General features: G+C 41.0%; 1 protein-coding gene across 1 annotated transcript in view; it reads right to left on the bottom strand.

Annotated features, from left to right (window-relative positions):
* ADAM8 (ADAM metallopeptidase domain 8) overlaps positions 1-16,060 on the bottom strand; it is a 55,491-nt gene that overhangs the window by 17,838 nt on the left and 21,593 nt on the right. Inside the window, exons 5-18 of the mRNA XM_083146181.1 lie at positions 13,914-13,990; positions 12,040-12,229; positions 10,160-10,225; positions 10,003-10,071; positions 8,755-8,924; positions 8,513-8,594; positions 7,798-7,946; positions 7,478-7,655; positions 7,268-7,357; positions 6,923-7,118; positions 5,439-5,541; positions 4,643-4,826; positions 4,144-4,221; positions 3,335-3,419 (exon numbers count right to left, since the gene is read on the bottom strand). Of these exons, the coding sequence (XP_083002307.1) occupies positions 3,335-3,419; positions 4,144-4,221; positions 4,643-4,826; positions 5,439-5,541; positions 6,923-7,118; positions 7,268-7,357; positions 7,478-7,655; positions 7,798-7,946; positions 8,513-8,594; positions 8,755-8,924; positions 10,003-10,071; positions 10,160-10,225; positions 12,040-12,229; positions 13,914-13,990 (1,717 nt within the window). The remainder of the gene's footprint in view (positions 1-3,334; positions 3,420-4,143; positions 4,222-4,642; positions 4,827-5,438; positions 5,542-6,922; positions 7,119-7,267; positions 7,358-7,477; positions 7,656-7,797; positions 7,947-8,512; positions 8,595-8,754; positions 8,925-10,002; positions 10,072-10,159; positions 10,226-12,039; positions 12,230-13,913; positions 13,991-16,060) is intronic.

Here is a 16,060-nt window from a genome sequence, read left to right as displayed (position 1 = left end):
AGAATTGTCTCAAATCGAGTCCGGGTCATGGCCATACGGTAAAATGGAGTACTGTACAGAACATCTGTACTCCAATATTGCCTAATTTCTGGCTTTTTTACTATGCCCATATGAAACACCAGACCCCAAAACGTCATCATCTCTACTGCATCTACAGGGGTCCACCTAGCAAATGATGACGTGGGGTTTTGAGCAATAAACTGCTGGGCATATAAATTAGTTTGGTCCACCATTAAATTTACAAAATCATCAGAGAAAAATAATTTGAAAAAGTCAATTTCTCTGAGACCTGTGGAATCAAATTGGATTCCTGGCATGGCCAAAAACTCAGGAACCTGGGGCTCAAAATTGTCTGGTGGTGGGGTCCATACGAGATCAATTGTTGGGGGGGGGGGTCTCAGCTGCTCTACGGGGGCGTCTTTGAGGGGGTCCCTCATCATCAGAGGAGGAAGAGGAGCTTAAGGCGAATCCTTCAAATTCCCCGCTTGCATCACTGGCTGTGTCAGAGTCAGAAGCAAGCAGGGCATATGCCTCCTCCGCTGAATACATTCTTCTGGATGACTGTGATGACATTTGGGAGGACATTTGGGATGCCATTTTTATTTTTGTGTTACTGGTAGTGAAATGTTTCAACACGTGTATAGTGTAGGGGGGGGGTACAAACTTTATTTCAACCCGGGGGATATGTAGTGTGTATGTAGTGCAGAAAAAAAAAAATACTTTATACCAATAAAAAAAAAAAAAAAATGAAGGGGTTAAAAATAAAAAATTGAAGGGGTTAAAAAAAAAAAAAAAAAAAAAAGGTCCTGCGTCAAAAATTGAGCACAGATGTTGGTCAGTAACGTCTGTCACTGAACAGCGCTCAAAGGCAACAGGAATTTGATCAAAAAAAAAAAAAAAATAGATCAACCCTGTGCCGAAAAAGCTGATCAGTGATGTACGTCACTGATCAGCGCACAGTGGCCACAGGACACCCACAAAATCACAGTGTGTGTAAAAAAAAAATTAAAAAAAGACCCCACAGCACTCACAAAAAAAAAAAAAAGGTGATCAGTGATGCGACACTGATTACCAGTGAGGTGCAGCAGGTGCACAACCTTTGGTGCAACTGACAGGTATATATATATAAAAAAAAAAAAACCTCTGCACCCCCAAAAAGTTGCTGATCACCTCAGATATAGTGATCAGCACAAAAGGCGGGGGCAGCAGACACAAAATTTAGCACTCTCTGTCACTCTCTGTCACTCTCTGTCACTATCTCTCACTATCTCTCACTATCTCTCACTATCTATCACTCTAGGACACTAAAAAACCTGCACCCCCAAAAAGGGGGGGTAGCAGACACAAAATATACACTCTCTATCACTCTCTGTCACTATCTCTCTCTATCTCTCTCTATCTCTCACTATCTATCACTATCTATCACTATCTATCACTCTATGACACTACAGCAGCAGCACTGACAGGTATATCTATATATAAAAAAAAACCTGCGCCCCCAAAAAGTTGCTGATCAGTTAATTTATACTGATCAGCACAAAAGGAGGGGGCAGCAGTCAGTTATATCAAAAATATATAGCACAATCTGTCACTATCTCTCTCTATCTCTCTCTCTCTATCTCTCTATAACTATCACACTGCAGCAGCACAAAATATAGCACTCTGTCACTAGGCCTCTCTATCTATCTCTCTCTCTCTATCTCTCTCTATCTCTCTCTATCTCTCTCTCTATCTATAACTATATCACACTGCAGCAGCACAAAATATAGCACTCTCTGACACTATCTCTCTCTCTATCTCTCTCTATCTCTCTCTATCTCTCTCTATCTCTCTCTATCTCTCTCTCTCTATCTCTCTATCTAGCTATTACACTGCAGCAGCACAATTTCACAGCACAGGAAGGCACAAGTAGCAACAGGATCCAGGAAGCATCCAGCACACTACTAGGCAGATCAAGCAGTGATCAAGCAGCGATGAAGCAGTGATCAGGTAAGTATGGAGCAAGGATCAGGTCAGTATATGGCGGCAGGTGGCACGGTGACCGCACTGCACGCTATTCCAGACCGGAATGGCGTCTGCAGTGCAGTCACCGTTAGTTTAAACCCCCCTCCATGGCTGTGATTGGTCCGTCGGTCCGACGAACCAATCACGGCCTTTGGGGGCGGGCGGGGTGCGGTGACACCAGTGTCACCCTTACACCCCGCGGTGATTGGTGCTGTACTTTACAGCACCAATCACCTCCGATCCCGTGTCACCGGCGAACGTTATTCGCCGGTGACACAGGAAAACGCTGTAATTGGCTGTTCACACTGAACAGCCAATCACAGCGATCGCCGACGGGGGGGCGGCATCGCAGCCCCCCCTGGGCATGCACGGACATGTCTGCTGTCAGGGACAGCAGACATGTTGAAACTGTCACCGCGTCTATAGACGCGGTGACAGTTTAAATCCATGACGTACATTTACGCCATGTGTCGGGAAGTGCTTCCCGACCATGACGTAAATGTACGTCAAATGTCGGGAAGGGGTTAAGGCTTCTCGTCAGCCTAGGCAAAACCTCAACCTACTGCCCCCCACACATTGCCACTAGTACCCACTTTCCAGCCCCTCAAGTGAAAGTGTGGAGGTGGCATCTTAGGAGTTCCACAGTCACCATTTGCATTAAGTGCAACAAGGATGTCTTTCTCGTAAACATCTTTAATTTTGTGATAGACAGACCCTCAGATCCCAGTACCCTAATGGCTCTGTCGAACCAGTGTGCCAAATTTTGTTTTTGTAAAACGATGTGGTGTGTTTTTATTAAACTTTGTAACTCAAAGGCCAATACCCATTTGTGATTTTTTTTAATTTTTTTTTACTTCTGCACATTAGAAATTATACTATGTGTGGGCTTTTTTTGCAATCAAGTAAGTACAGTAGCTTACTCTGCCATGACTGCACATAGCTGGTTCACATATTAATCCTTTAAGTGCCAACATCTCTGTGATAGATGTTCAATATATTCACTAATAATGCCAGCGTTTGCCTGACATTTGTTATATAAATTCAAATAAAAAATGTAATTGTGTAAAAAAAAAAGATTATATTTTCTATATAAGGTAATTATTACAGGTCATTATGATGAATAAAAATGTTTGCTTGCCAATTTTTCACACCTATTTTAATGTATTATGACTCTGACCGTGTAAAGCAAACTGATCCCAAGAACACTGGCCAAGAAAAAACAACTTGGGAGTTTAAATTGATTTAAATACTATGCCCTAATGATTGAGGCGCTATTAAGTAGGGAGCTTAGTACCCTGGTAACAGTGATTAGTAACAGGAAGTTTCATACCTGCATAATTCTCTGTGAATTTGTGGTCGCAATATGGTGGTGCCCAGCCAGGATCACAGTGGCACTGTCGCTTGTGGTTACAAATCTATAGTAAGATAAATTAGATTTGCAATTTTACTCATTTCTAACACTAGGAGCTATACATACAAACCAGTGGTTTTATAAACAGTTCCCCAACTATTAGCGCTTGAGGGATGATAACCAGTGGATCTTCATAAATGGACGATTTACACCTAATGCAATCAGGACAATTCTATTTCCCAATATTGCTAACAACTGATGCTAACAATCATTTATAACTGACAGGATAGATACCAGTGCTGACCACCAACTACAATTAGCACATTTATTTATTTACAGTTTCTTATATAGCGCAGCATATTCCGTTGCGCTTTACAAAAGGAGACAGCGATACAACAAACTGGGCATTTACAGACAGTCAAAAGGTAGGAGGGCCCTGCTCGCAAGCTTACAATCATGGATATAAGCAGGTAATACGTTCCGCAATGTGTCCCTCAAGCAGCCAAACTCAAACTCTCCTGACTGCCACTTCTAGAGAATGTACTATCCCTGAGACATCAGATCTGCATTGGGAATTGCATTGGGATCAGTAACATTTGGGCCCCCGGTTACAGTTATACTGGGAGCGGGGAGTTGTTTGGTAACATCACTTAAATAGTCAGTTTGGATCTTGCTGACACTTTACAAAAAACTTCCTCAAATTTCACTAATTTCTCGAATCGCATAAACTGCCGGCACTTTTGCTACATGCTAAGTCATTCGTTTATTATGACGACATGTATACATACCCCTCTCTTGTTACATTTTGCAGAACAGTTCTGTTCTCCGTACACCGATAAATCCTGGCATTCACCATCAAAACAGACCTAGAACATAAATGGATTGTATGTAACAGGCCCTGCCAGGCTTCTAAAGAATCAGTGACACATCTCACAAAGGGCCTGATTCAGGTGCACTCACTAGGCAGCCTACACTCACTGCCTAGCGAGTGAGTAAGCACCGCCACGATGAACGCCCGCCGCTGTGTCTGAGAACACATCCCCTCACATTCGATGGTGGCTGAACATCAAATGATTTCTCTCCTTTGGAAATAAACGGAGAAAAGGGGCCGGCACGGACGTCATGCGATGTCAGCCGCCTGCCCCGAGCAGGCATCGGTGTGCCTACGTTCCCAGGGGAATGCCAGCATTTTCAGAGACCCCCCCACCATCCGTTCAAAGATGAATCACCCCCAAAATGCAATCAGGTGAGATAAAACCAGCTACGAGAAGCTGTAATATTTCTTACCATTCCCAAGCCACACTTTGTCCCTGTCGACACCATGCCCAGGTCAGCCGTGACCCCTCTCTCCTCATCGGAAACCTCCGCCACTTTACATTCCTGACCCCCATGCAGTTTGATCATATACTTGTTGTTGGTAATAGGGAATTCTGAGCCCTTTATGCAGTGTATCCTGCCACATTTCACATCCCTATCAAGACAAACACAAGAAAACATTAAATGTAAACATTTAAGGTGATTATTTATTAAGATGTGAGTTCTATTGAAGATGGGATGTTGACCCGAGCAACCAATCAAAATCTACTTATTTAGCACTCTCTAAAAAATAATAATAATAATAATAATCTGATTGATTGCCCATAGCAACATCCCATCTTCAATAGAACTCCCATCTTAGTCAATTTCACTGTTAAGTGGCTGACAGACTCACAGTCTTATGACTGGATATATTTTGGTACACTCAGTGCAAAATGATACATAGGACAGATGTAGGGTTATATATTATAAGGGAAATTGAAGTAAAGATCATATTAGCCATGTTCACTGCCCTAAGCAGTAGTGGCATCTAACACTGGGGCAGATGTATTAAGCCTTAAAAAGAGATAAATGTATGGGTGATAAAGAGAGTTAAACATCCAGCCAATCATATCCTACCTGCCATGTTACAGGCTGTGTTTGAAAAAAGTCAGTTAGCAGGTGATTGGCTGGACGTTTATCTTTCCTTATCACACTTGCATTTATCTCTTGTTAAGGCTTAGTACATCTGCCCCATTGTCCTTTATATGGTACTCATGGCACATACTTAGATCTGCAGCCTTGAAATCCATTCTCCATCTTCTTGCAGTGCAGATGCTTGTTCCCATGAATGTTACTCCTGAAGCATATATCTGGGGCAACCTGTGCATCTACACAATGAAACAATAACATGTGGTAAGTTTAAAACTACACATTAACAAGTGCAGTGCAACCATATCCGTACTCCATTTATTGTGCCATATCTATGGGCCCAAACCAGACATGTCCGCACGGCAGCTGATTATCAATACACTGCACATGCGTATAGTTTGCAGTACGCATACGCAAGGCCATCCTGCAACCAAATCCTGCTACTATTTCTATTCGCATTCACAAGAAGTAAGTGTCTGGAGGTGGAAACTGGCCATTTAGTGGGAGTGCTAAGAAATATGCAGGCATGCCAGAAAATCTGATGGGAGTACCTGGGGAAACACAAGGTGTGCATGAGAGTCTTTAAGGGCCCCATACATCAGCAATTAATTGTGCCAATTTTTAGATCTGGAGATGATTGTCACAATTAGTTTTAGATGTGTGGGCTCCCCTTTTGGCAATCCCAATCAAAAATTAATAGGGATCGCCAATCGATTGCTTAATCAGATTTTTAAACATACTTAATAATCTGGTATTATCTGTGGATCTTTTTTATATGTGTGGGCATTCCCAATTCGTCTTCTTCATCTATTTACATTATGAACAGCTGAAATGACAATCGATTGGGCAATTTCCAGATATGAAGATAGGGGAGGGCGTGTGATGTCAGGCTGTATATGCCAAGTAATGGGCCCCATACATCAGCAATCACAATTAATGGATTTCCAGATCCTGGGATTTTTTGGCCAGATAAATGGATTCTACAATCTATTTGACTTTCCCACACATTACAGATTTATTTCCGTGATTGGCAGATGTTTCCATAAGATTGCATCTTCATATCTGGAAATTGCCCAATCGATTGTCATTTCAGCTGTTCATAATGTAAATAGATGAAGAAGACGAATTGGGAATGCCCACACATATAAAAAAGATCTGCAGATAATACCAGATTATTAAACATGTTTAAAAATCTGATTAAGCAATCGATTGGCGATCCCTATTAATTTTTGATTGGGATTGCCAAAAGGGGGAGCCCACACATCTAAAATTAATTGTGGCAATCATCTCCAGATCTGAGGATTGTCACAATTAATTGCTGATGTATGGGGCCCATAAGTCCAGGGCTACGTAGCGCCTAAGATGAGATGTTCCCAGTGTAAAAATCATTCAGGGGTGAGCCTGGGTTTTGGACATAATCGCACGGCTGCAAATGAATGTGCACCCATACACATCTATTCGCACAACGAGCATATTAATTCGAAAGGCGGGATTTCATAATGTGAATCGGGCCCAATATACACAATGAGGTGAAAGTAGGATGCAATTCATTGCGTTTACCTACATTGAACAGCCAATCCCAAGAGAGCTTGTATCCCCTTACAAGGTTTGAACATATACCTGATCCCCAAAGGGCCTTGCATTGCTGACCAAGAGATGGGCAGTCTCCATTGTAACAGTAGCTGCTCCCAGAGGCACAGGAAGCTCCGTTCTGCTGAAAGACATCCTCCGGGCACAGGGCAGAGTTTCCAGTACAGTATTCAGGCAGATCACACTCTCCCTTCCTCTTACGACACATTTCTCCAACTGGACGGATCTAGTAATAAAAAGGATATTGTGGGTTTTTTAACCAACTAACTTCATGGATTAAAACAAAACATTATAGATGTCATTGTTTGCATTCACAAAGATGCCCATGTTTTTTTGACCACCACAAGGCTGAACACGTTGGCATGATATTTGTACCTTGCACTGCCTGCAGCACTCTCCTTGTGCACACTCTGCTCCTTCTTTCAGCCTGCATGTGGTAGCATTGCAACATGGGTTAGTGCATTCCTGTAAATAGAAAAGAACAACGGTAAATTTCAATATGCTGTATATGAGGTGTTCACTGTGCTTATTTCATATGTGGATACATGTTTGAGCGTAGTTGCAGGTAGTATTTGGAATGTTTACCTCAGGTGTCCCGCAGTCACACTCCTCTCCACTTTCCACAAAGTAATTTCCACAGACGGGACCCCCAAACAGCTGATCACTCTCTGGGACGTTAGAAAGACAGCTGGGGCTTATATTATTTAGGAAAGTCTGTAGGTCTTTCCGGCTGCAGCTGCTGAAGATATTGGGATACACTATCCTGTAAGTCAAAGAACACACACATCATTTTAGCTGCAGTCATAACAGCAGGCACACATGGCATCTCAGTACATGCACACTTGTTATGTATTAGGAACATATGGACACATATTAATAGACCTTGTATATAATTCTGCGCTCACCCAACAATCTTTGACATGACACAACCTCCTTTTTCTCGATTGACAGAACAGCTACATCCTACCACATCCTCGTCATGGGACATGCCAAGGTTGTGCCCCATTTCGTGTGCCAGGGTCGACGCAGCTCCGATAGGATTTGGACTGTGGTCCTAGGTTATAAAAAAAAAATATTGCTTCATTAAGAATCACATGATTCTGAGTCACATGATCAGATCACATGTCATTTTTGGCCAATTGCTCGTAAAGAGAGATGCAGTTGTCGTTTCAGACATACGAACCCAGAAGTGTATTGAAAATTAACTTGGCGTTTCTGTGCAGTCACATGGAGGTGACTATTGAGACGCACGGAGGACCATTTTATGGTTGTGTTATGGGTGTGTCGCTGAAGTGTTTGCGTACACATTTGCTTAATCATTAACATTGGAGGCCATACGCAGACACAACATCTGCAGCTAGCATATGGCTAGTGCAAGTGGTGATGGTGTGACTGATAGAGGCACCAATCAAAAATGCCATTATTGGAGACACCTGAAGTGGGCATCTCAGCCCTTGCACATTCAGACCCACAGATATACATAAGGGAAGGGCTTATAGCAGTATTACATAAAATTGCAAAGCACACCCACTGCCCATTGTCATGTAATTATTCTATGTAAAACAAAGGGTTCAGTGTAAATGACAAATTCCATAGAAAACAAATCTACATCCCACTCACTTGGTTTACAGCTCCAGAGTCACCAGTGCACATTGCAAGTTTAGTGGCCAGGCCGACAGTGTTCCCTTCGAAGTCTACTCCGCTATTTGTAAACATAAAGAGGTCAGAGATAATTAAAATTCCATCAAAGAAATAAATCTGCACCAGTAATAATTGTCATTGAGTCAGGATGTTTAAAAATCTGTGAATTATTATTATTATTTTTTATCTAAATTTATTACACATCAGCTCATTAATCTTACGTGATGAGCTGGGCGTTATCATGCATTTTCGTACGTAGAAGGTCCTTCTTGCGCCAGTTCAGGAAATTCTCTAAAGTTACACCCGCATTGGGGCTCACTACTATTTTGTCGCGTTTGGTCCAAACCTCCATCCCAATTAGAGCAACTCGGAAGTTCAAGGAACGGTACAGCTGTTAGAGATCACAAAACACATTTTGTAATGAATTCACCTACTTAATAAATGATGAATGCTAAAGTCTAAACACATTACATTATGACTCTCCAGATATTGTTAAACTACACATCCCAGCATTCCTTGTCTCGGTTTTAGCATCCCCTAATAGCAAAATTGTGACCGGAAATGCTGGGGCTTGTAATATCACCACATCTGCACTAATGAGTTACTAAAACCTTCTAATAACAGAGAATTTGGTGGGGCTGCACATAGCAAAAAAAATACATTTTCTAGAAGGCAACAGAGAAATTAGAAATAATAGATTAAATCTGACTGGTTGCTTAAGGGCATAACCTCCACTTTCATTTTTAAGGGGCAAATGTATTGAAAAATCACAAACTGCCCCGATTATTAACACTCCATTTTGTGGCAGATTTTTTTTAATGAAATTCTGCCCAATTGTATGTGGAAAAACCTGCCGGGACAGGTATTTATCCAGCATTGTGGAGAAGTTTTTCACATCTGACATTGCGCCTGGACAGAGTGGCTGTTTGCACAATCGGAGACAGCGACGGACAGAGGGCCAGATGTACTAAGCTTGAAAAGTGATAAAATGGAGAGTGATAAACCACCAATCAGCTCCTACCTACCATGTCACAGGTTGGGTTTGACAAATGACAGGTAGGAGTTGATTGGCTGGTGTGTTATCACTCTCCAATTTATCACTTTTCAAGCTTAGTACATCTGGCACAGAGGCTCCAGGAGAGGGATTTAACTACCATGACTCAATAGGCTTACATAAGTTTACCTCATCTTAAGATTGTGTAAACTAACGTGACCAAACTGAATTATGGGAACTGCAATCTGATAATTTTGTAAATTTCACAGAGCTTTCCTGTATCATGATATTAGAACATAGCCACAATCTATAAAATATATAAAATAATGCAGAAACATATGTTTTTACATCATTTCATAGAAAAAAATCTTAATACATATGCTACTTAGAAAATGTAGTTTATCTACCACTAAACAAGTTATTCACTAAATTATAACACTTTCCCATACAGTGCATTTCAGGATAAAGCCCTCACCTTATCTACATGGTTGACAATCTCCTTCATGCGATGCTGGAGAGTGGGGATGTCTTTGTATTTGAGGTACTGCAAAGGTATGGGAGCAGATGTAAGACAATGTGCAGCACATAAATAAATAGCTGTAGTCTAGTTATTTCCAAGATCCTTAACGTACCTCAGTGTTGTCAACCACCAGGAACAGTTCAACATATCTGAAGCCAGTGTGCTGGGGGGTAAATCTCTAAAATATATTTAAATTATAACTTAGTACAGCTTCCAACTTTAGACTGATGCAACACATGAGATTCTGTTCTCTTTCTATGATCAGTAATCACTTCTTTCACTATAAGCATGGGTCTTCAACCTGTGGCCCTCCAGATGTTGTGAAACTACATGTTCCAGCATGCATTGCCACAATTTTTCCTATGAGAGCATGCCAAAACTGTCAGGGCATGCTGGGACATGTAGTTCTACAACATCTGGAGGGCCACAGGTTGAAGACATGTGCACTATAGGCTTAAAGCAACACGCCCAGGAATGGTGAAAACAAATCGTGCTCATTGGAAGTACTGGGGCAGCTTCCCTTTCCAGTGACTGTTGTGTGACAGTCCTGACCAGAAACCAAGGGGTTAGTGCTACCCCTTCTGTAAAGGAGAAGCACTTGGCCATTGTAATGCTACTCATCAGACGATAAACAATTGTATGAATAAAATATACTAGAGAACAAAATGTTACCAAACCATCTAAAACGTATGTACTTGAAAAGTGATACAGTCACTAGGTCTACAGCAAGTAGGTCGACAAAATTATGTTGACACCACTAGGTCGACATGCATTAAGGTCGACATTACTCAAAGTCGACATGCAGTAAGGTTGACATGACTGAAGGTCGACATGGGTTAGGTTGGCAGGGTCATTAGTTCAACACAAGCATTACGTCGACATGGGGAAGGTCGACAGTCAAAAGGTTGACATGGGGTTTTAAACTTTTGAGCCGGCATGTGCCGACAGGCAGTATTTCATGCCCTACCATCCACTAGGGCGTGGTGGGAGAATAAAATAGTGTGCCCGAAGTATGGCGATTCATGCGAGGGGACACGGTGCTAAGTGAAAAACCCTGTGTGGACCTTTTGACTGTCGACCTTCCCCATGTTGACCTAATGCTTTTGTCGACCTTAATGCATGTCGACCTATTGCTTTTGTCGACCTAGTGCTTGTCGACCCAATGATCCATACCCTTGAAGATTCTTAGCATGCACTGTAAAACAGTCACTTAAATCATGATTGTTAAAATTATCTGATAATTCAGTGTTGGCACTTTTATTAAGTGTAATTAAAACCAGAGGACTATTTTGTTAAGTTTAAAGGTAATCTTTGCTATACTCTGTTTAACCAATCCGCTTCTGTCATTTTTATGTGCTGTGTTTAAATAATGACAGAAGCTGATTGGTTAGTGCTTCATCTCTCTCTCTAAACTTTGATAAAATCATCCTTCAAATCAAAAAGATTACAGATTAGCATGCCCGTTGAATGTGCTTTTTAAATATTCCCCCAAAAGAGAGATATTCATTATCACAGAATTGCATAGGACCATAATGGTAGTATGCAGGTAGCAATTACAACATTGTAATCATTATTTGACTAATGTGCTTGAATTTACTAATGAATGACATAAAACTGGTTTATAGGATTGGATCACACTCAGACGTATGATGAGTTAACGTAGCATTTCCTACATTTCTGTTTATACAGTACGGAAGCACTAATCATATCACTGATCCAATCTGCTGCATTCTTCCACCTCTCATCAGGCTGTCTCATAAACACAACACAGATACATCCTACAAGGTTAGATAACACCACTGGAAGCAGTCCCATAATTACATTACCGATTTGAATGTTATATGTACACATGGGGCTTTAATCTATCTCTGGCATACACACGTGCACAGCATAATCCTTTGCCAAGAGTCCTGACATTAGCTTAATCTACTGCCATACCACAGCTACTGTACACAGCAGCCGCTGTCCACAAAGCAAACCTCTTCTACTTACCCAGCTCTGGGGCTTCAGCATGGCTGCCACTTTAGGCCCATAGTCATACACAGTATTACTGTTGCTGTCTTGGCAGGTTCCTCTCTTAATCCTCAAGTGTTCATGTTTGTAGACGGCATGCTCACCTTGGTCGTCGGCCCCCGAGAGAGGCTCTATTAGGTACATCTGGTCATCTACCTGAAAGAACCCACTGAAGATAAACAAGCCCATGAAATCACAGCCTGATAGGTACCAGCACAAATAGTTAATGCTGTAAAACAATTTAAATGACAAATGTGGGATTTTTTAATGGAAACTATACAAAAAATATGGGTTGGATGGAAGAATAGATATTGATAGGCATTTTCTAAAAACTCTGATTGTCAGCAAATTTGAAACCAACTTATTCAGATAACAGTTTTCATTGGGCATCCGGTGTGGTTTCACTGTCATTGAAATCTTCTTTTTCTATATTGACACCTGCAGCCCTTTAGCAAATATAAGGTGTCTGCTGGGAATAGAAGTTAATAGATTCAGATCTTCTATGCAGATCACACAATAACCACATTTGGGATCTTACTATTTTACTCTAGTTTTTCAATGTAATGTTCCTTTTAGGTTAAAGAACTGTTTATTTAATTCTCTTCAAATCTCGGTTGAATTAAACTAAACAGAATCGCATATATATTAACAATTTCAAATGTCTTTATTGTAAGTCAAGAAAACCGTTTCACGTTATCTACATCTTAGTTTCCTGAAATAAAACAGTTACATTGCTAGAGAGAATGCACATTTCCTTCCTACAATTTGTAGAGACGTGCATAATATATATAGATATACCGTAACTATCTATCTATATATCTCTGCACATCCCTCTCTTGCTATATATATTTATTTCTGCTACTTTCTGAAGACTGAAGGGTTGCACAGCGGGGGGGGGGGGGGGGATGTTTGTATGCCTGAGGCCAGGGAATAGACAATATGAGAAATTACCTCCGTACGCCTCATTTCCTGGATGTTATGAGTTTCCACAGTTAATAATCAGAAAACGGAAGCTCTTTTTGCTTAGTATTACATTTCCTCTGAAGTTTATTTAGGGCAAGAAAGAAAGTACATTCTTTTATCGAAATACTAAATAATCAACGCAGCTTTCGGGTCATGAAAAAAAAACAAATTCTACCCAACTGCCAATTCATACAATATTGTAAAGATATATTCATATAGTCTTTCTTCATCAAAAACCTACCTTCACTTGTGCTCAAATAAATAAATTGATAAACCTATCAATCATTCAATTAACAATGACACTGTATTTTTTGCTTTTTGTCTTTCCTAATTGTGGACAGTAGTTTTTGTGTACAAGTGTAAGCAATGTTATGGTACATAATATTGCAATCTATATACTTAACATTATTCTCTGGTTTATTTCTTTCGACTGCTATTAATGATAGACAATTTGCTATGTAACTTCCATGACAACCACAGTCACATTGCACATGATGTAGTGAGCATAGAAACTTTGGAACCCCCAAATTACGCTGTTTTCACTGTCTTCTTTATTTCTAAACGCTTCTGCGATTACATGGCATAGTTCTTTTTTTGCACCAGAGAGATTTTGAAAATAGCATAATGATTTGCAGGATGATAGAAAAAGAAAAAAACATATTTTTAAGTGGGATTGCTGTTTTATATATATATAAAGTGAGAGATCTGGTAAGAAATCTCCAGTTTTTTTAAAGTTGCGATCATTTACACTGTTACAATTTTGCAGTGTAAATGATTGCCGCTTAAAAAAACTAACTGGAAATTTCCTACCAAATCTCTCACTTTCTGAATCTCTCATCCTATTACATTTCACCCCAAGTGTCTGTCTTTTACATTTACGTGAATCTTACTTTATTCCATTACAGATGCTGATGCTGGCGGAAGAATCACTTTCTCCATCCACGTCTCCATGGTAAAAGCAGTGATCCTGGCAGACAAAAAAGACAGGTTAACAAAACCCAAACTAAGTACAAAAGTCACGGAGGACTGATCTTTACCTGCGCAGTTTATGAACAAGATTACTGTACATTAAAAATGATATGAAATCCCCATTTAACATGGATGAACACTTTATAAACAGTTTTTTAGAATGTTAACACATTTATAAGAAATAATAAAGACCATATTTTTGGTAGAGGTCCATGGAGTGAGAATGAGCAATAGAACCTGCATCAGTGGCTCTGGGGCCCCTGTAAGAACTCAATGCTGCTTTGTTTCTCCCATCACAAATATGGAAGCATTGGTACAGTCTGAGTAATAAAACATAGGAGGCCTTATTATTTGGGAGGACTGTGTGAGGTGATCACTGCACAGCTCTGCTGCAGGACTTCACAACTTCATGGTATGTCCTTAAAATATATGAAACACAGGTCGAGTATCCCTTATCCAAAATGCTCGGGACAACGAGACTTTTGGATAAGGGATATTTACGGTTTTTGGAATACTTTTGCTTTTTTAATACTTATCCGGTGCCCTGGTGATGCTCCGATGCTCCCACTACGTCCACAGTGTCCCCCGGCGTCCACGGAGGTATTCAGGATCCTCTTCAGCGGTCCCAGAAGTGCATTGCGCAAGTTCGCGGTCGCACCGTGGACGCGCCCACGCACTCATGCAATGCACTCCTGGGACCGCTGTAGAAGACCCTGAAGGCCGCCGTGGACATTGGGGGACTTGGTAAGTATGAAAAGAGGGGCGGCGGGGGGACGACAAAAAAACAAACAAAAATATTCTAAAAAAAAAAATTTTTTTGGGGAATATTTCGGATAATAGATCTACGGATACAGGAGACTCGACCTGTATGATGTAAGGGGGTAAAAAAAGATCCAGGACTTCAATTTCCTCACCTTCTACGGGGGCACATACAAGGTTAGAAACTAAAGGATAGCCACTATTCATTGGGTAATATCCATCCTAGCTGTTAATTCTGCTGGCTTAGTATTATTATCAAGATGTTTTATTGAATGTGATTGACATATTAAATTATAATATCTTCGGACCTTTTATATAAATTAAGAAATAAAACTATTAATTGACTCAGCACTGATCTCCTATATTATAGAGATGGAATATTAGTGAAAGGAGCTGAGTGAAGAACATAATATTTTTAAGTACAGTATGTTCTTGAGAAGGAAAAAAAAACTTATTGTGAGCCATTGCTAGCAGTGCAGAGCCATGCAGGCCTCTCCCAGTCTTCAGGAGACAGATTGCAGAGTAACATGTAAGAGAAAACAGCAGAAGGTTCTTCACAAACAACCTCCTCTCTATTCCTCCTGCTCTGCTCAACAGAGTGAGTGGGGGGTTTAGTGCTTCCTTAAAGAGATACTAACCTCAGACATGTTCTGTGATCAATTATTCCCATAAGTTATAATGTATATATTCTAGAGGTCTGTAGACAAATGGAAATATAGGGTGTCCCTTCTACCTATATGGTATGTGAAGGGAAACCTTTGGGGGCGCAGTTAGCTAGAGCCGCTTTGCTCAGTAGCAGCTACAGAATATCAGGTGTGTCCGATATACTAGAGATGGCTTTACAATGTCTTTCTGCTTAGGCCAAGAGCAAACTTTAGAAGTCGGTCAGCCCCATATTTTTTGACTGTGCAAAATACGATCACATGTAAAATGAGGTAAAATATTTCCAATGTCATAAGGACATGCCCCAAAAGTGATTGTGGGGGAAATAATTGAACTGTACTAAATGATTAGCTCTAAAATCTACATATATGGTGTAAGCAGGGGTTAAAGTGAGGGGGAACGGGGTGGAACTGAGTTCCACCACCTCTAATGCAGGGACAAACCCGGGAATTCAGTTCCCGGGACAAGCAGGGACATTCCTGGGTTTGGACCCATTCACACCAGAAATGTCCCTGAATTTTCCGGTGTGAGAAGGGGGTGGAAAGGAGGCAGGCAGGAGGTGGGGAGGAGGCGGGCATTCGGCGGAATGGCAGCGGAGGTGGGGAGAATACTCACCCCGGTTGCTGGTCCTCCGTGCAGGCCAGGG

Source organism: Crinia signifera, chromosome 6 (assembly GCF_055691185.1).
Source record: "Crinia signifera chromosome 6, ASM5569118v1, whole genome shotgun sequence".
In the NCBI taxonomy this organism is placed as follows: Eukaryota; Metazoa; Chordata; class Amphibia; order Anura; family Myobatrachidae; genus Crinia; species Crinia signifera.
The sequence above is the reverse complement of the archived record's forward strand: the minus strand, read 5'-3'. Positions and strand labels throughout refer to the sequence as shown.